The sequence below is a fragment of the Antechinus flavipes genome, chromosome 1 (genome assembly GCF_016432865.1).
Source record: "Antechinus flavipes isolate AdamAnt ecotype Samford, QLD, Australia chromosome 1, AdamAnt_v2, whole genome shotgun sequence".
NCBI classification, from domain to species: Eukaryota; Metazoa; Chordata; class Mammalia; order Dasyuromorphia; family Dasyuridae; genus Antechinus; species Antechinus flavipes.
Genome location: NC_067398.1, coordinates 151,986,610 through 152,008,781, shown reverse-complemented (window position 1 = coordinate 152,008,781; position 22,172 = coordinate 151,986,610). Strand labels below are relative to the sequence as shown.

Below are 22,172 nucleotides of genomic sequence, written 5' to 3'. Positions count from 1 at the left end.
CATCCTATGAGATTTCCGGATAAATGAGCATTATGCTGGGAGCAGGAGGAGAAGGGGGGTGGGCTGAAGCTGTGGAGACGCAGCCAGAAGGGAGAATGCCCTATAACACACCTTCTAATTTCCTTGTTAAGTCACCAACAATTGAGACACACCCATTCTTGCTTCCACAGGAAATACTTTCCCAACACCTAGGCTTTGGGAAAGGTGACTGATCTTATACCTTTGTCCCAATGTTGAATTTGTACCCCACACAAGTCCATGAATCAAGGCTTTGCTTTTATTATCCCCACCCAAATATTAGCAGGACTAGTTTTCCTGTGGCTAGGGGAAAACCAAGGAGTAAAAGGACAAATAATATGAACGGAGAAGGCTTTGAGGAAACAGTGACCTGGGAACTATACCCAAGAGTAGAGTATTTTTCTTTTTTTCACAGGATATCTCTGCCATTCTGTGATTATCACACTAGTGAAAGCAAATGAAAATTCTAGGGTTAGGTGGGGGAAAGCACATCAATCATTAATTAACTGGTCAAATAGGTGCAGAGACAGCTAAGGATCCATCAGAAAGAGTGGAGACTGAATTAGAATAGAGTAAAATTGAATTCAAGGGATATCCCTTTTTTCTTACTTAATACCATATATGCTCAACTTGTTTTACCTCTGCTGCTATCTACAACAAATATTATTAAACTGATCTTTAAATAATGAACTTCAAATATTCATTGCACCAATTGCATGAAATACATAATATCAAACTTCTGAAAGTGTAAATATGATAACTAGACTATGGCATTTTTGAGATGAACATTTGTACAACCAGTTCATTCTCAACAGCTATTTCTTGAGATATTTAGCAAATAGTCTACATCTTTTCAGCATAGCTACTTCATAAATTCATTTAAAATATTTTTCTTTATCAAGTAAACTTCTTTCATACATTCATTAAGATTTACATTTATTAATATGTACATTCATTAAAACTACATTCATTAAGATCTATAATATACCTTGACCCCATATACATAGATACACTCTCAAAACAAAAATACTATATGGGACTTTGCTCCTAAGAAATATTCCAGTGGTGTGCTTTTCTTGGGAATGCTAACCATGTTTCTTAACCACATTTATTGTCTGGGGAAAATCAATGCTGACCTAAGACAGCACAGCTTCAATGCAGACACGCTCTGTATATCATAGTTATGATATTAGGGAAAAACATTCACAGAATGCCCAGTAAGCACCATCATAATTTAATGAAAAATGTCATCTTCCTTAATAAGCACAGTGGTCTTCCCCCATCACCCACCCAATTAGAGGGGATGTTCCTTTATTCCCCTTCCTAAATGAGTCAATCTTCATTTTCCCTCACACATTTAGTCATTTCCTTTTTTTGTCTTTTGGATAAAGATATTCTTTTAGACTTTTTACAGCATTCTCTCCCCACCCCCTCTTTCCTTGGTTTCTTTTAAAAGTATTTCCACAATAATATCATGTTATATATATATTCCATTTTCTTTTTTTCTTTCTCCTCCTCCATCCCAGATAAAGCTTTCTTCATATCCACTCACTTGTGAGAATAAGCACAGAATACAATGAAAGTAGAAATTAACTTGGTCTCTCCTCTCCTCAAATACATATTGTGCAATAGCTATGAAGGCTAGTTTTTTTTTTTTTAATTGTGTTTTCTTTAGGGTCAGCAGTTAAGTTCACTTGATAAAAAAAAAATAATGAATTTATGAAGTAGCTATGTTGAAAAGGTGTAGAATATTTGCCTAATATCTCAAGAAATGGCTGTTGAGAATGAACTGGTTGTACAAATGTTCATCTTAAAAATGCCATAGTCTGGATATCATATTTATACTTTCAGAAGTTTGATATTGTGTATTTCATGCAATTGGTGCAATGAATATTTGAAGTTCATTATTTAAAGATCAGTTTAATAATGTTTGTTGGAGATAGCAGCAGAGGAAAAACAAGATGAGCATATATGATATTAAGTAAGAAAAAAGAGATATCCCTTGAATTCAGTTTTACTCCACTTCTTCTCCATGGTACCATGTAAAAAATTCAAATTGGGGGATAGCTTTTGTATTTTCTCCCTGAAAGATTCTGAAAATAACAATATTTAGGGGAACAGCAACAACAAAAACAAACACTGAGTGAAATTAATTCCACAGGTGTGCTGAGATACAAAGATTCTAAAAGAAGAATAAGAGATGTTTTATTATTTTGTTTGGCTTTTTAAAAAAAATGACAATCATCAAAATCATTTGCTTTGGGAAAGTGTCTCAACATATAGTAACTATACTTTCACCCATGTGACCACAATCAGTTTAAATCAGGGAAATCACTTTCACACAGATAGAAAGAAAGCAATAAGAGAGAATATCATATTCTACATCTTTTCAACATAACTACTTCATAAATTCATTAAAAATTTTTTTCTTTATCAAGTTCTTCTTGGAAATATACTTTAAGATCATAGATTTAAAGTTGGAAGGGAGTTCAAAGACTATGTAGTCCAATTTACAGATGGGGAAACTGAGGCTCAAGAAAATGAAAGGGCTTGCCTGGGTCCTACTATAGGTTTTAAGTAACAGAGTAAAGATTCAAACTTATATCTTCTGTAACCATACTTCTACATGTCTAGTGGGTTAAGTGGAGATAACAGAATCTTGAGTTCAGGTCCTGACAAATAGGCAAGGCTTGTAGTAGCCCAAGTATCTCTCTAAGGTGACAACCTCTCAATGCCTCAGGTGACTCTCTAAGATAATATATTAGAAACAAGCTAATACTAGGTAGTTTCCCACAGAGATAGAAAGCACAAGGAGAGGGTGTGTGTGTGTGTGTGTGTGTGTGTGTGTGTGGAGAGAGGGAGGGAGAAGGAAAAGAGGGAGTAGGAAGCAAAGGGAAGGGGGAAAGGGAGAGGAAAACAGAGAAGGAAGGGAGGAGAGAGAGGAGAAAAAGAGGGAAGAGGGGACAAGGAGAGGAGAAGAGGGTGAAAGGAAGAAGGAAGGGAGGGAGAGGGGGAGAGAGAAAAGGGAGGAGGAGAGAGATAAGGGGAAAGGGGAGAAGGAGAGAAGGGAGAAGGGGGAGAGAGAGGGGAGAAGGGAATAAGAGGAAGGAAAGAAGGAAAGGAAGAAGGAGAGGAGATAGAAAGGGGAGAGGGAGAGGAACATACAAAGATAAACAGAAAGAGGGGGGAAAGTGGGGAGAGAGAGAGAGAGAAGGAGAAAGAGAAAGAGAGACAGACATATTTATATAATATTTTTAAGTTCTGGGTAGCAATTTCTTCATAATTCTATAAGGCAAGAAGTGCAAGTCTATTTCATAGATGAAAAATTAGAGCTTTGTTAGTTTGAGTAATTTGCCCATGATCACACAGCTAGTAAGCGCCTGAGGTAGGATTTGAATTATATCTCCTGACTATGTAAGTCCAAAATCCTATAGAGCTAACAACCAGAAGGAACAATAGGATCTGGAATAGAATGAGCCAATCATATCATGAATGTGAAAATCTATCAGTACTTTGTGCAAGAGTTCAAGATTATGTGACTTTCTGAGTTTGTATATGTCAAGATTGAGAGTATATGTCAGGAGAGAGGTAATAAAGGTGGTCTCAAAAAGCATGGGGAAAAAGAAATACACTGTAATCCTAGTGAGTGTGGGTACGCCTACACAGAACCACAGAAAATTAGAGATGGAAGGAAAAAATTAGTTTAAACCTTCATTTTACAAATAAGGAAACAGAGTCCTCCAAGACAGAGAGATTTGCTCAAGATCTTATCAACAGTGTGAGAGAGAAGCTGGAATCTAGATCTTCAGTTTCATTCATTCATTCATCCAGTTCATTCAGCTTAAAGATTCTTGCAGTATTTTCAAAGGTGTGTGTACACAGGCAAACACTTGGATTTGTCCACCAGCAAATACATCTCTATATTTGTGTGAAAGCAAAAGAGTGAAAAATACAGCTTTTACTTTTTTTAAGTGGAAATTACAAAATTCAAGTAGGACTGTCCAGTTTAAGAAGCAAGAAATTAACACCCCTAGTGAAGAGAGCTAAATTATGACTAAGAGTCAATCTAGTTTTAAAGCACACACACGAAAGATGCTTAGAATATCACCATATCAACAAATGTTAAATCAATATCAACAAATGTTAAATAATCTGCAGTTCCATAAATTAGAAACCCAATTTCCTATGTTAATTGTCAAGTAAGTGTGAGGCTGAGAAAAATCAGTGTATGTGTTTTAATCCAAATGTAGTTAGCCTTTTAGAACAAAGAATTTCAGTCCCAAGGCCACCAATTCTCCAAATGATACTATTCTGGAAAGTCTCTGAATGTGTTTCAGTGTCAATCACCCTCACAAGTAGACGCTGTTACACAACACTCATATATAACTGCTTAGGAAAATCTACAACAGTGAGAGTTCATCCACCCATAAAGTGAACCATTCATTCGGCTGGTTCACATAAGCATGTAAACAGCATCTTGAGTGGGTGATCCAACGGGTGTAGCTTCATTCCAACTTCAAATTTAAAATAATTAAAATGTAGAGGAAATCTGCTGGAAATATAATGAGAAATTTAATTTGAGAGGAGCCAAAGGAAAAAAAAAAGTTTTGGCTGGATGGTAAAGGCTAAAAGAGACAGCTTGTGAAGCCATTAATGACTTGGCCCACATCCTGGGTGTTTACTGATTCACAGCTTGTTTAACTTCTTGTATATTCCCAACCATTCCCCAAAGTCGGATATACCTCATCTACTATATAGTTGTTTAATTGCACTACAAATGAGTTTACTCAACCAATTATAACACCGAGTACTGCTAAGATAGGTGCTGAAACTTTCATAAAACCAGTATTCACATATGATCTTACCCACAATTCCACATCGAATACAATTTAGTTATGCTCCAGCCCAGAGTTACATTAAGTCAAATGAGCTCAGCTTTCTATCCCACTAATGAAGGAAGAAATACTCAAAGCAACAGCATCAAAACTAAACCAGGAAAAAAAAAAAACCCACACACTCCGGAAAGCATTTCCAAAACTTCATTAGGAATAAAACCTTCAATTACATCCTTGAAGGAAATATAATACTCCAATAATAAAGCATCAGAAAGCATTTACGAGACACATTACAAAACATGCTCCTTGACATATTCCTGAAGATAAATCAGTGAAGCATAGGAAAAAAACTCACAAATATTTAAGTTACTTCACCAAATTAATGAAGTGGAAAATATTGGAGGAAGAAAAAAAAAAAAAAAAACTAAGCGAAACTAGCCCTCATAGCAGAGCAACAATAATTTTTATTTCATTGGCTTATACACACAATAAACTGCTATAAATGTCTATGGAATAGTTTACTGCTGTCTATCTACAGATGGAACTAGGATTATTGGTTAATTATACTGTTGTCCTTTGACAGTCTACAAGCAATAAGGTACCACTGGTGTAATCTCTTTTCCAGCTCTTTCTTACCAATTCATAATATTCATCTAGCACTTAAGACTGCGGCCAGTGTAAGGAAAAGGATACAAATTCCCACAAAACAAGCTAAGGGCAGACCTGGAGGTGTACACCTATAATTGCTACTACCTGGTGAGGCTAGTAGAGTGTCTGAATTTGAGAAGTCTGAGCTGCAGAGGAGTAAAAGCTGTTAGGTATCTGCACTAAGTCTGATATCAATATAATGAGCCTTTTGGAGTGAAGGGCTACCAGGCTGCCAAAGGGACATCATTACAGAGTTTTAGCTTGTAATTTAAGACTATTGAAGAAGTGACATGAAGACTAAAATAAATTGTCTGGACAAAAGACATATGATAAATTGAATGGAAATTACTCAAAAATTTAATTGAATACTTTTATTTGAATACTAATCTTTCTATACTACTGGGGGTAGAGGTAAAGGAGAAGAGTAGAGTCAAGAAGTAAATAGGATAATCTTAATGTTATAATGCTGAATACAATATAGCACATTTATGAGAGATATTATTGCTAAGAAAATCTAGACAAAAGAGTTTTAGGTACTCCTCAATTATCCAACGCTTATTTCATTATTCTGGGGGTAGTCAGAGAAGAAGGGAGATTTTAGAAGTACCCTTTTATCCTTATAACCTGAAAGGGTAACTAAATTTATATTTATTTGCTAATTCACTGGAAAGAAAAAAAAAATAGTTTACCTCATATGAAGAGCCTTTGGTGAAAGATATGTCAGTAAAAAAAAAAAAAAAATTTAAAAAGCCAATCCAGGATAATATCAGTTTGGTATAAGAAAATAATGGAGAATATATATATATATATATATATATGTGTGTGTGTGTGTGTGTGTGTGTGTGTGTGTGTGTGTGTGTTGTTACATTAAAGTACAACAGAAAGCTTATCTTGAATTACTCACCCATAAGCTCCATTGCTAATCAATTTGATTGTTTCAAAATCACTTTCCCGAGGTTTTCTTCTAAGTTTCAGTGAAGTATTAGAGCTCTTGAAAAAAAGAAATGAAAGTTTAAAAATATTTTGATACAATGTGATTTAATAGCCTAATTAGTAAAAGAATACTATTGCAAGCTTTGTTGTTGAATATGCTGAATTAAGGGTACTTTATCCAAAGGTATCTATGAGTCAGCCTTTGAAATCAATCTGGCAGAGCAGGAGAGCGAGCCTTCAGGATGATAGTTTTAAATAGTCCATCCTTTCCTCTGCTCATTACACTGCCTCATTTTTCATTCAAACACTTGAAGAGAAAGACATCAAGCTTCCTAAGGAGTCCATATCAATCTCTCAGACAAAATATATCAGGTTCAATTCACCTACAGGGAGCCCTTTGTGAGTATCTGAGATCAAAATTTCTGAACGTTTAGACCTGCTTCCAAGCATGAGACAGAAAAAATATAAAATGTGATCTAGGGAATAAGTTTTTCTACCCTTGACCGGATCCATCAGTTAACCTCAGTTTCTCTGAGCAAAATGGGATGATGACAATTTTCTGTCCCCCTTCATAACTGTGGGAACATCGGTAATAGTGCAGCCTTTGTAAGTACAACAAAACTTCCTTTATTTCTTCTATCCTTAATTTCACTGTGACTAAGTGAGCAGTTCAACATTATAATCAAAGCCAATTAAGGGCTTTCCTAATAGCATGACAAGGTCAGTATTATTTAGCCTGTTTCAGTTCTGGTGGCTATTTCCACAATAGGAAATACAGTTCAGAATCTCTGCTCCTCTCCAACAAAAGTCTTCCTTGAGATCAAGTAGAACTATAAAATAGCCAATGCTAAGCTCAAATACTATATCTAAAAATTTCTAGTGATACAGCTCATTCGCTAGCTTCTATCTCTAGTGAAATAAAGGATCAGCTATAGGATCCCTCCCTCCAATGATCTGTTCTAATTTATTGAAAGCTATGATAACATGAAAATATCGAATACAACTTCCCAAAATGATTCACATTCTTATCAGCACAGGGGCAACTCTTCACTTTTTTGATATCCTTGATTTTTTTCATCTCATGCAATTTTTGTCCATGCCATCCTATAAATTCTTCCTAAGAGATTCTACATGAAGCCTTTCCTGATGTCACCTGACCTGTTTCTCCTGTTGAGGTCACCCTTCTGCCCACCTGTATTTCCTTTCATTTATTGTATATCAACTCTTATGTTTATACAAGTTTTTCCTCGATAGACTGGAAGCTCCATAAGGGCAAAGGATGTTTGATTTCTGTCTTTGAATCTCTATTACTTAGAATAATTCTTGGCACACAGTAGGGTACTTAATAAAATGCTTGTAAATTGAGGAGAATCTATCCTCCACTAATCTAGAGGCCTTCTTCAAGGAACAGATAATATTTCATGTTTTCCAGCATGACACTTTAGGCTATTCAGTTCTTATACCTTTCCCTTAGTTTTAGTTTCTATTAGAAACTTAGTCCAGTTTCTATTTCTATTCACTTATGACAAAAATAATGTCTTTTATATTATTCCTTGAAAGTTATTTTTCCTTCACTCTTTGGGTTATCTGCAATTCTGAGTTCTTAAAACTTGATATCTCATATGAGACTAAACCACATATCATTCATGGGAGAATATGTTAAAATGTGTTAAAACAATGCTTTGGCATAGGGGTAAGTTTGAGATGTTTTAAGGTATTGTGCAATTTCTCAAAAGCAACTTTTCCTGTCCTTATCCTTCTATTCATTTCTGGTCATGGTTCATTATCTATATATAGTATGTGTCCAAGACGTTGGTATCATTATGCTGACTCAATGGGCTGGCTGTGGAAGATTGTAATGTACGAAAGAGACTAATCTAAATTGGTAAAGTGAATTCTCTCACCTGGCAATTCCTTATATCAGTGAAATCATAGGTACAATCCCTCTCCTTGTCCCTTGTGAAAATCACTAGAACAGTCTCTTTGGAGTGATATGGATCCCAATAAGAATGACCTGTGTCTTCAGCCTCAGAGCTTAAGACTTGATGCAATCAACCCAATGCCTTATGGGAATAAGGATATCACAAAAATCTCACCACCTTGAAGAAATTCTTTCTATATGAACTTTTGTAAAGGATGTCCTGTTCTTCCTGACAGTAATTAATACCTTTGATAAGTATATGTCTCAGAATAATGAGTAGCGTTCCATTCTATAATTTAACAGCTATTTCTGTAGTGATATCTTACAAGGAGTCCTGTATGACCTTGATATATGCATTGGAGTTTCCCAGATATCATCTCTCTCTCAGGGTTGCAGGAGGGCTTTTACCAACTCAAATGTTTATTTTTTTACTATTGTCATTATTCTAATTTTTTTTTATTTTTTTATTTGCTAACCAACAAAAAAGTAAGTAACAATCTATATATTGTGGTCAATTATTTGATTGTGAACATATCTTCTGCAAAAAATCATGCAAGAAAGCCTGTTTTGCTCTCTTAATTTTCCTCAAAGAAAGCCTTGATAATACAAAGGAAAATGCTGTACTTAGAATGTGGAGAGACTGAGGCGTGAATCTTGCCTTTGTCATTTACTAGTTGTTTAACCATAGGCAAGTCACACAATCACTCTACAACCTTAGTTTTCTCATCTTTAAAATATGCATATGAATGTCTATGGTTTTTAATTTGGAAGGTTGTTATGGGGATCAAATGAACTAACATATATATGAGATAGTCTGTAGATCTGAAATCAAAGTAAGTCAGTGAAGATGACAATAATGTAGGCATAAAAGTCAGTTTTGCTGATCTTCTTAATCACCTTTTTGGAGTCAATATGTGCCTTATTCCTTATTCCTGTTATTAGTGAATTTTTTTTTATTTGATAAATTCTTAAAAGCAATTTACGTCCTTCTAAAATTGTATTGGCTCTTTGGTTCACCTGCTTTCTCTATTTTCATTTTCTTGAGATACTAATGTGTTAAAAATTTTAAAAAATGAATGTTTCTACTTTTACTGATCTGACATTATATTATTTTAAAATTGTAGTCAGATCTGTTTCAATTCACTTCTATTTGCTAGCCTCTTACTTTTATCTATAAATGTTCTTGGGATATTCTGGCTTAGGTGGGCCTCACATTAAGCTTTCTGAAGGTTTAATTTGCTTTTACTTTTTTCTACTATTTTGCAAGATGATATTACTATGATAATTACAAATTAGGGTTTGTTTGTTTTTTTGAAACAAAACTTTTACCGACATTAAATTTCTCCCTTTATACTTCATTGTCTCAAGAAAGTAATCATAGATACATAACACCAAGGAAGTAATACATGGATAAAGTAATACACTTTATCACAAATTTACCATTATATTAACTTTTTGAAAACCAGTCATTTGCAAACCTAGCAAAAGGTGAAAAGAACTACCGAGTAGCATAATTCATGTAACACAAAATGGTTAGGTATTTAGTATTGACAAAAACAGCAGTCTTTGCCAAAGAATAACACTTACACTCACTGATTCATCAGTTTCTGGTGTTTCTGCTGTCCCACTATCATAGCTCCCTAGCTGTGCCATCTCTAAAGGGAAAACAGAAAAGCAAGATTAGAATACACATGTGAAAATTTGCAAAAAGATTGAAGTGCCAGACTGAACCTAAAAGAAAAATTCTGTTTCTCACATGACAGAAAAAAAGTAAAAATTCTACTTCCTAAATGCTACAAAAACAGAATCTTTATTCTTTGTCATTTTGTAACAATTTGATTTCTCCTTCTTTCATCTTTTTCTTTGTAGTGAGTTTCCATGATCACTTCACTTCATAAAGATCCAAGTCTGCCACTTGGTTCTGAGTATGTCTAGATCTCAAAGAGCTCTGTAAATATTCTGGGACTTCAAAAATCATTGAGGACATGGAAGGGGATTGAAAGCAAAAACTTTCTATATCTGACAGGTAAAAAATGACAAGTCTTCTTACCTTTTCCTGGAAGAAGTATTTACTACATATATCCCTGTTATGTCTGTTTGAATGCCTCATTGAAAATAATCATCTTTGAACACATACCTAAAATCACCTTAATGGGCAAAATAATCCACACTCACTACCAGGGAGATATTTGAAACCAGTTAAAAGGAAGCATGCTATATACCCACTGATATTTTCCAACTAACTCTCTGAGAGAAAAAAAAAACACAATTATATGCATGAAACACTTTTTAGGTTTAATTGACACTATTACTATTTTCTTCATCACTTTCTTAAGTTTAGACAATCAACAAAACAAATCAAGCCTAGATTTATAATCAATTTCTGAGGTATAAATGTTCACACTAAAATTTAAATAATTGGCTCTTGATAAGCTATTGAAGATGGCTTCAGTGGATGCCTGGCATCTGTCCCAATTCTACATGCCATGCACTAAACACAGGAGTCTGGTCTCTTTTTGCTCTGAATGAATGGGTTCACAGAAATTTTTAGATAACATCTAGTGTAGTGCCTCCTGAATTAATTTGAGAACAGGTTACTTTGGGTAATTTACACTGAGAGGATATATCAAGTACTTTTACAAAAAGGTTTGGAGGACATGGAGGTGAAGAGGTTGGGGGAAAATATGCAGCAAAGTAAAAAAAAAGATTAAAAAATTAATGAGGCAATTGTGATATATAAATTCATATATAATATTTTTATGAGGAATTATTTCTATTGACATTTTCTCCCCAAGTCTCTCTTACTTGTTGACTGATGGTCTTTATTGTATTATATAGCACACTTTGGAACATGCTCATGTTTTCTTATAAATGAGGAAATGGAGGTTTAGAGAAGTTAATTGACTTGTCAAAGATCACACAGTAAAATAACAGCTGAATCAGGATTATAGTCAAACCCACTTCTAGGATAATGAGTCTTCCATCAATACTATGTATAAGTTTATGGTCAGTCAAATGACAGACTTACAAAGCCCCATTTTTTAATGTTACAAATCATTTTTCTAGAAAAAATTTCATAAAATTGTATTTAATTAGTACTTGAACTGTTTAAAATATAATATGCCCACAGATTATTTCAAAGTATCTCCTACATCTTTAAGGATCACTAGAAAACTATATTTACATGATTATAAAATGGTGACTTTACATGACATAAGTTAAAAATTAGCCAAAATCCATACTCTGGAGTAAATATAATTTTTGTATTTTACCAACAAGAAAAATTCCCAGAATGAGCATGAGCCAAGCAGAAAAAGTAACTTTAGGTAACCAATTCACAATATGGATTAGTGTGAAGGGCTATGGAGTTGCTATCAAATGGATGTTTTTAGATGAACTCCTAAAGAATGGGTAAAATACAGCTAATATTTATTTGACTTCTAAATAAAGTCATTCCTATTGATTGGAACTCTTATTTACATTTTAATAATAATTTTGGCAGGCGTTGAAAAAATAGTGATACAAATGTGTTCCAAGGTGATGTTTAGAAATTGTATTTCAGCAGTCATATTTTAAATAATAACATGGGTGGCTTAAAAGATCATTACTCAAATTGAAATCAGGAGTATAGAGGCTAGAAAACAATAACCTCTCTATGACAAAAATGGATTACAGATGTTCAAAGACATCAAACACTGGCTTTATTCAAAATGAAAATGGGCTCAAGAAGGCAGATAAGTGGCTCAATTGCCAGACCCAGTGCTAAGGTTTTGTCTATATAACATTTACCTCCCAGGAATAAACCTGTGAAAAAGTAGGTTTCTAATGCAATTGCTGACACGACCTTAAACTCCAGTGGCGTGAAGAGTCACTATAATATACTTTGACAGCCTCCCCCACTCCAATTACTTTCATAAAAAAGAAACAAATTAAAAAATGATTCTGTTTTAAATAGAATTTTTGCTAAATAACTATTATCTGAGAAACACATATTATTTATAAGCAGTGGGTAGTAATGGAATGGAACCGAGAGTCAGCTTTTGAAGCAGGGAGCTAAGGCATCATTTTGTAATGCCTGAAGAGATTTTTAAAACTCATCTAAATACCATTAAACATCTGCCCTTTTTATTTCATTGATTTGAACCATTTCTGAAGACTCATGATACAAAAAGGTAAAGATGGTAATTTAAAAGCCATGGGGAAAAAATTTCTCCCCAGGGAACTTTTCAGAAATGCAGGCACCAGTCTCTGATAAGTGATGAATCTGTTGTGGTATTGCTTTCAGTACAGTATAAATTTATCTGGCATTATCTCCCAGTAATGCATGCATCATTTCACTGGAAGAAAAGATACTATGGCCATAACAGCAAACAAAACAGGAGGAAATAGGAGAGACGGTCTACAGCGGCATGTTGCCTGGCTTCAGATAGGAAGAATCTTTGTGCCAACACTGACCATCATTACAAACAATTTAGCAAGATAAATAAATACTGTTTGTAATTTCAGTCTAATGAACCAAGAAGACAATTTTGAATGAAAGAATTCTCTTCCATTTCTGGATTTTGCTAGCCAACACAAAACCTTTTGTTTTAGTTGATGAGATCATACTATGAAACAAAAAATGAAGGAAGTTTTTTTTTTTTTAAGTATTTTATTAATTGTAGGTTTTTTTTTTAAAATGACCAAACTGTAGTTTTTAGTTCTGTGCTATAAACTGAGTGACCTAATGGAAATGCACATACTTTTTCTATTTGAAAGAAGCTCAAATTCTTTTGAAGAAATAATTTTACATTTGGTTGAGTTAATTCACTCTACCACTAGTATTTCCTTATTTTCTTAGTAAAAGGAAGTATAAAGGAATCCTAGAATGATGGGCTAGAAAGGACTCTGAGCAATAATCTGATTCAACTTCATTTTATAAGCAGATAAACTGAGAATAAAATCTGGCTAGAAGAAGAAGTGAAACTTGAACCCAATCTCATATTCTTAGCCAAGTTCATAATTTTTTCTATTGTTTTTGTTAGGTTGCTTTTTAGTCATGTCCAACTCTCTGTGACACCATTTAGAATTTTCTTGGCAGAGACACTAGAGTGGTTTGCCATTTCCTTCCCTAGCTCAGTTGACAGAAGAAGAAAGTGAGGGAAAGTGGATTAAGTGTCTTGCAAGTAACTATCTGAGACCAGATTTGAACACAGGAAGATCAATTTTCCTCACTACAGGACCAGTACTCTACTTTCTAGGCCACCCATCTTCCCTTTTTCTATTGTATGACCCTGTCTTTTTGTATTGTAGTATTTTTGTATTGCATTGTACTATTTATATTTGTATTTGTATTATACTTCTTAAAATTGTACTAAACTATATTACTCAGATATAGTGATCCAGCCTGACTTTGAAGAGACTATGTGGCCTCAACCAGGAGACCTGGATTTATATTTCTGATATGCACTGGTTGTATAAACTCTGGCAAATCATTTAATTTCTCATGCCCCAATTCACTCTCTATGATTATTAAGAGGTAATTTCCATTGATAGGGGGACCCTCCTCTCTGGAGTTGTTTATATCAAGGAAGTCTCAAATTGGTTCAAGGATATCCCTCTCACCCCTACCTTTCTCCTATATTTCTACTCCAAGAATTATTTCAAAATATTCAATTTCTTTCTTTCTTTTTTATCTCAGGCAACTGGGGTTAAGGGACTTGCCCAGGACACACAGCTAGGACGTGTTAAGTGTCTGAGGTCAGATTTGGACTCAAGTCCTCTTGATTTCAGGGCTGCTTTCTTTATTTCTAAATAATGTCCTGCTTTATTTATTTCTAAAAGAAAATAAATGTATATTCAAAAGAAACCAATGAAATATAGCCAGACTGTTGAACAACTAGTCAGAGAAATGTTTTCTTTGTAAGTATGCACACTGCGTACCAGTGTTTCAAATGATAAAGTATTGAAATAATGATTTAACATACCTACATACACATCCCATTTCTTATTATGCCTCCCAAATTCAGATGCAGAACCTGCACATATTAATAATTCCATTTTTTTTGGACACCCTGAGACACTAAAAAGTTCAGATCTGTCCATATATACCATAAATTGAAGACAGTTAAAAATATGAGACTACTTTCTGGGTAAGTTTGGAATGGTAAAGGTTAAAGTAGGTTGTGACTGGCAGCTGAAAAGGGAGAAATAGTCCTTTTTGGAACAGTTGATGGTTTCAAAAGACAAATGGAACCTGGCAGACACATCACAAAGAATAAAGAAAATATCCCTGAGAAATGCCCTTCCTTCCTCCCCACTCCCCATGCCCTGAGTATTCAATAACAGATATTTACCTTCTAAAGGATCCTTATTTAATCCCAGCTGACTGATAATATACCTAGGAATGTCTGTTTTAATTCCTTGACCTTCCTTTGCATGGCCTTCAGCTGCTTCCAAGAGGTAGTAGAATTCTTCAGGATCAAATTCCTAGTTGAGAAAAAACAAAGTCATGGTATGTTTAAGCTGCTGGTAGTAGTTCTGGGTTCACAGGATTATATGCTTAGAGCCAAAAAACTCATAAGGTCTAAATATCTTATTTTAAAGAGGAAGAAATAGAGGAAAGAAACAGAAGAGACTATTCAAGGTCATATAACTTGTAAGTCAATACCTGAGTCAGACTCAATTACTCTTGACTCCATGTCCAGCACATTATCCACCCTGCCAATCTATCCAATCTCCTCATTTTACAAATGAGGAAATTAGCATAGACAAACAGAAAGGAACTTTACTAATGCTACACAGCTTAGAAAAGACAGAGCTAAAACTCCAAATCTGAGTTTTCAAGACTTGTACTATACCATAACTACCCTATTCCCTTTTCTCCATGGAGTAAAGCTCCTTTTCATCAACATTTTGTGGTCCTAAACCTCACATATTTGACAAGTTCAGATTTGGGCAATATCCATAGGTATCAAAGGACTGAGAACATTTATACTTATTTCAGATCTTAGTATATATATGTATATATATATAATCTATAGATAAACCTCTTTCCCAGTTTCCTTTGACCTAATAATTGCTATATTTATTCCTAGACATGTGTCTATATTTTTATATATTGTTTCCCTGGACCTAAGAGCATCCATTTAAATGATTGCATAAGATTTTGTTTTTATTTTTTGGCAAGGCTTACATGATCTTGACAATTGGTTTTATTTCCTGGTGGTTTGTTGTTGTTGTTGTTGTTGTTTTTTATTAGCATTTTAGAAAACCTTTGAAATTGCTAGCTTAGAACTTTAATATTTCACCTGAAACCTGCTCAAAAAAAATTTTTTGGAAGGGCAACTTACTAAATTATCAATAAATGTCAAATTCAATCTGCCCATCTGGTTTTCCTATATAGTTACCAATGTAGTGGGCCTGGGCCTGAGAAAAACAATATGTGAGTGTTCTACTGAACATATTCCCTTAAGACCATCCAAAAAATGGGTCCTTGGATTCAAACTGAACTTCAAATGTCACTGATAGCAATATTAGATACTTCAAAGCTATTCTGAGAGGCTGCAGTTAAGAATTTTGTTCTCTCCTCATCATACTATATTGTTTTTCCCCTCTACTCTTTTGAGTTATATTCTTGCTCTTCTGTAAAGCAGCAGAGATCCCATAGCTGTGATTTAAAATATCTGTATTTCTTTCAAGCTCACCTGCTCTCAGAATTTTGATTTAAACCACTTGCTCCAGAGGTCCTTCCCATTTGTAAAGATATCCACCCAAATCAGAGGTTAAAACTGCATTTTCTTCTCCCCATCAGATAAAGGAGAAGAGCAAGAAAATAAGCATTTATATAGAGCCCACTCTGTGCTAAACATATAACAATCTTGGGAGGTTAGATGTTTTTATGACCCCCATTTTACACTTGAGAAAACGGAGGAAAAGTGACTTGGGCATGGTCATACAACTAGACAAATGTCTCCAGGCTCAGCACTCTATTTACTGTGCTACCTAGATGTCTGCTACATTAAATAATTTCATGGGGCTTATGTGTTGTCTCTCCTTCTTTAGTTATCTCATAAAATGTCTGATAATTGAAAAATCCATGCAAATACTCTCTAAAAAGTGCCACACATCAAGATTATTAGAACTACTTTGGGAAACCTGAATTATGTTTTTATTTGCAGACTTGTTTAAATCTCAAATAACAGTACTAGCTTATTTTTAAAAGCACTTTATTGATTATTCATGCTTGTGGGTAATTTTACGTCATATCAATAGCAAAATAATAATAATAATAATAAATATACAATAAAAAACCGCATGAAAGGAAAAAAGAGAGCTCTAGCTAAAATCAAGTTTAGCATGAGTTGAGTGAAATACTTGTATAAATAATGAGTGCTTGAAAACATCGCTGCTCAGCCCTATACAGCTGCTACAGCTTTTCCATATAGAATTACTTCCTGCTAATAATACTCAAAAGTGGTATGTCAACTCAGCTTTTCTCACACTCTTCTGTTCACTCATCTGAGCACCAAGTCTGTTTCCTTCACCATGGAATCAGTGTTGGACATACTATCTCTAGTTTCCTTTTCCTTGAAATTCTGTTACTCTGCAAAATTCAAAAGCAACAAGCCACCTATGTAATGAGCCAGACACAGAGCTAGGGAGAAACCAATCCTGAGGAACCAAATCTCCAATTTTCAGCCCAACTAACTCCTGGCTATTGCTCAAATCTGTCCCAGTGATACTGCAGCCGTTCTACTGACATTCTAGGAATCAAGTGGTCTTCCTCAAGTCAGTTCAAGAATTCTGATCAGTTGCAAATAAACCTGAAGTCTGTATGTAGAACATCATATGGCTTCCATTTAAATGCAGAGATTTTGTTGAGATCCAATCTAAACCTCTTTCCAATATTGCCTCTTTCCACCATCCAGAAATAAGAAACCCTCATTTATTTTATATGTTGTGATGTGGGAGTCACCTGCCAGTGGCTGTTGGAGGTCTAACTCAGACCTGTAGAACGGATCTCTTCATGTGAGAGGATGATGATGATGATACAAGAAGACTGAGAGCTAGTTGTGTTAAGTCTCTCATCGGTCTCAACCACTTACCAGGCATTCCAATAAGCGTGCAGGACGGGCAATAACTATTAGAATCTTGCGAACCAGTTGTTTGATAAATGCCAACTCTCCACTTTCTGAGCGATCGTGAGCCTGAGGAAAGACAAGAAAAAGAAGTGATGATACAAAATGATGACATTAAAAGCTAAGGAGACAACATATAAATAAGATGAATCCAAACACCCAAAATTATATGTGATTCTTTTTCAAGTAGAGGTGAAAATAGCTACAAAACTGACTAGCTAATATATATATTTTGCTTTTTGGTCATTTTCAAATTATTTCCAACTCTTTATGACCTCACTGAGGTCTTTTTGGCAAAAATACTGGAGCAGTTTACCATTTCATTCTCCAGCTCATTTGACAGATGAGGAAACTGAGGTAAGCAGAGTTAAACGATTTGTCCATGATTACACAGTTAATAAGTATTTGAGGCCAGATTTGAATTCAGGAAGAAGAATCTTCCTTACTCCAGATGTGGCCTCTTTCTATTATACCACTTAGCTGCCCTATTTATCATAGCAAGACACAGCAAAGGTACCTTAAAGTCTCTATTTGGAGCCCTGTTTTTCAGAGTGAAAGTGATGTCGACACACCTAAGCTAACATTAGCTTCACTTGTGATGGTATGAATGAATTTTCTTGTTACCCAAGTAATTTAACACATTCAAGAAAGAGAGAACACATATGAAATGTAGATAAAATTCAAATCTAATCATACTTCCAAAATTGTCTATGCTTAGTTGAGATAATTGGACAATGTTCAGATTTTGGTACATTTGTTTTAGATAGATAGATAGATAGATAGATAGATAGATAGATATAGATATGTGTGGAAATAACATGCATATGCCTGATATAATATTATGTAGCCATCTGTTTTTAACTTGATTTCTGCTAACACAGTGGCTCTAAGTATTTTTTGTTTAACTAATCCCTCAACAAAAACAAAATATAGTGTGAATTCTCAGATTATTTACTATACTACTTATTATACCCTTTTAGACTTGTTCAAAACTTGTTCAATTAAAGTTTACAGTAAGTACAATGAAAACTTTTACCTCAAAAGCGCCAAATTAAAATGTTTAATATATAATTGTGATCAAATAATTTTATTCTACCTATAATTATGAAAACTAAATATCTAAATTTTAAATAAATTAATGTGTGCATGATCACAATAGTCTCTAAACTGCTCCTGAAAGTCCTTAAATCAATAGATACTTATAAATGCCAACTTATAAATAAACAACAAGACACTGATAAGCAGTGGAAAATTGAATAATGATAAAAGATAGTTCCATCCCTTAAGAAGTTTACCTATAATAATACTTAGAACACTCTCATGCTTGTTACTATAAGAGAAATTATGTATATACATATATATATATATATATATATACACATACATACATATATAGGTGCATACATATACACATATATATTTAATATAATTGGGCAATTATTTACTGTTTATGACAACAGTATTAAATTTTTAGCATTAAATTCCAATACCATCATCAAAAACCCCCAAGGGGTTTGAGGATCATTAAACAGGAAGTACTGTTCTATTAGACAATCTGCATGTTTCATGAGAAAAGGGACCATATATTATCTAAATTTTGTATTTCCTTTTAACACCAAGAATAGAAGTCTAGGGCAGATGCTCTTTCACTTCTGTATTTGTATTCCTAGCACTTGGTATGGGTTTAACAAGTTTTTTCATCTGTCTTATATACAATAAGCATTTAAAAGTATTTAGATTGAAATTTTGTTTTGCTTCACTATAGGCTTGAAGCAAAAGTTTGTTTTTCTTTCTCATTAGAAAGGGGAAAGAAGAGAGATGAGGGAAGGCAGGTGGGAAGGAAAGAAAGCTATTTTTATTCATTAGAATTTTTTAAATTGAAAAGGCAAAAATGTTTAATGAATGAATGCATCTTCTTAATTATACTTTAATCTGTATATATTGTGTTCTAATTTTAGGATATCTGTAACTTAACCAAACAAAAAGGTTTATTCCCACGTCTTCTTACCTAAGCATGAAGAGCAATAAGGTACAGTGGAAAGTATACCAAATGAAGGTTCCTTCCTGTTCTAAAACAGTTAACTGCTATGATATGAAACTTGGTAGGCACATTTTTGGAAAATCACAGAATATAAAGAATCAAAAGTTCAATTTCATAGGTACTATCAAAAAAAGAGAGCTTTAATTTTCCTAAGGATTAAAAAAAAAAAAAGCTAATTTAAGCTCTCTGAGGCTTCTAATCCTGAAATACCAGCATGATTAAGCCTAGGTTGCTGTGTGCAACTGGATCAATGGTATGTACCCATTAATTAGAAGTTTTTCTTCTGCTATTATAACCAGGTTCTAGATCAACAGATCAAGATTAAAGGAAAAGTGTATCGGTGCAATTATTTGTGGTGACTAAATTGTATAACCGCACTATTTGGGAACATACAGAAAATTTCTCTGCAAAAAGCAAAGCCCAGATCCAAGATGAATTATCCAGAACTGAACACTGAACTGTATTATGCAGAATCTTTTCAGATAATCAACAAGGGTTCCTTTAAATACTTATAATGTACTAGCTACTATGCTAAAGCTGGAAATAAAAAGAAAGGTAAAAAATTCATCATTATTCTTATGGATCTCACATTCTAATGGGAAGTCAACATACAAAAGACTTTGGACCAACAAGACATATAAGGGGTAAATTGGAGATACTCTGAGAAGGCACTAGCACCAAAGGGATTTAGAAGGGCAAAAACCAGATAAACAGACAGAAATATAGGCAGACAGATATATAGGCAGACAGATAAATGGATAGACATTTACATACAAACATGTGTGTATGTGTAAAACATGCATATGTATACATGCAATGTGCAGATTTAAATATACACACAGATTCAGAGACATGCATATAATACAAACAGAAAACACACAGGGAAACACATATACAAATAGATATGTACATATATATACACACATACACGTAAAGACATGTCTGTATACATACATATATATGTGTAGGAATACATGGAAGATTGAGGCCCTCATATGAGAATCTCAATTCTCCTCTATTCTGCTAAGTGGTACAATGGAGAGAGTACTGGGGCTAGAATCTAGAAGATTCATCAAATAAATACCATGGGAAATTTTTATTTTTTTTCTTTTACTCTATTTCTTTAGTCCTACCTGATACCTAGTCTCATAACCTCAGAGGCATCTTTCACATCTTTCACTTCTTTTACTCTCTTATTCTTTATTTATATAACCCAATCAGTTGTGAAGAGCTGTCAAGTCTATCTGGGAAACAACTCTTACACTTAATTTTGTTTCTTTCACTTCTACTATCCTATCTTACCTCTTAGCTGGACTTCCATAATATTTTGTTTTGTTTTGTTTCTTTTGGGGGGTATTGGTGGGAACAGATTTCTAAATGGTCTTTTTTCCTCTATTTTCTCCTTCTCCATTCAGTGTTTACATTGTTGCCAGTTAATCGTTCTAATTCAATTCAACTCTGATTATGCCAATTCTCTACCCAAAAACTTTAAGCATTATATATATATGACTCTTCATAAGCTTGTTTATCAACTCTAATTCCCCTTTATAATTTATATTTAAGTCAAATTAAATTATTTGCAGCTCTATTTTTAGTCTATGTACTATAGTTTTCCTCCATATCTCTTGAATGGATGGACACTCTTCTCTATAATAGCTGGTTGAAATCCTTGTCTACCTTAAATATCCTTCTCAAGTGCTCCTGCTCAAAATTCTCTCTCCTTCCTGAAATTTCCCATAGCTTTCTACCTAGACTTTTCATTTGTATATATCACATTTTCCCTTGTATTATAATGATCCATGTGGATGTAACTTTCCCTCAATTAGATTTAATTAGATTGTAAACTCCTTGAGGGGAGGACACATATTTGCCCAGTTCAGTATTGTGTATAGAAGGAACTTATTAATTTTAATTAATTTGTTAATTTGCTAATTCAGAGTTTGTTAATTCCTACATATAGAAAAGTACATAGAAATAAAAAAAATGGAAGCAAATATTGAAAAAATAAAATAAGAAGATGATTACTGAATAATGGGAGAACTGAATATATTCCCAAGAAGAAAGTATGGGAGATAATTTTAACTCATTCTATAGGTTTAGATTATTTAGTTTTCAATTAATTTGTAATCCGTGTTTCCATGGCCCTTTAGTGAATGTTATTTTTCTTGTATTATGGTCTGAAAAGGGTAAATTTAATATTTTTGAATTTATTTATAAGGTTTTTAATCCCTACCTAGTACATGGTTAATTTTTGTAACAGTGCCATATTTATATGAGGAAAAAAAGTATACTCTTTTTTATTCCCATTCAATTTTCTTTAGAGATCTATCATCATATTTAACTTTTCTAAAATTCTTTTCATCTATGGAGACTTTCACAAAGACTTAAATTACACTTAAAGTTTCTAACTTTTTATCTTCAATAAAGAAAAGCTTCTGTGAGACATAAAAACCAGGAAGCCATTTATTTCTTCTTCCTTCTCAAAGATAATCATCATCTCCTTGTTCGTATATATATATATTTAAATTCCTTTTCTTTTTATGTTGACAATAGAAGTTGCATAATGAGGTTCTTATCTCATATAATACTATCACTGTTTCATGTATCTAAGAACAACATGAAAAACTGAACAAAATATTAATAGCTATTAGAAGGGC

General features: G+C 33.8%; 1 protein-coding gene across 6 annotated transcripts in view; it reads right to left on the bottom strand.

Moving 5' to 3' along the window:
• The window catches only part of MAST4 (microtubule associated serine/threonine kinase family member 4), an 802,919-nt gene that overhangs the window by 57,572 nt on the left and 723,175 nt on the right, over positions 1-22,172 (bottom strand). For all 6 annotated transcript variants that reach the window (XM_051991523.1, XM_051991531.1, XM_051991539.1 and 3 more), the window contains 4 exons: positions 17,442-17,543; positions 14,691-14,823; positions 9,943-10,010; positions 6,406-6,491 (listed from right to left, as the gene is read on the bottom strand). In XM_051991523.1, the coding sequence (XP_051847483.1) occupies positions 6,406-6,491; positions 9,943-10,010; positions 14,691-14,823; positions 17,442-17,543 (389 nt within the window). The remainder of the gene's footprint in view (positions 1-6,405; positions 6,492-9,942; positions 10,011-14,690; positions 14,824-17,441; positions 17,544-22,172) is intronic.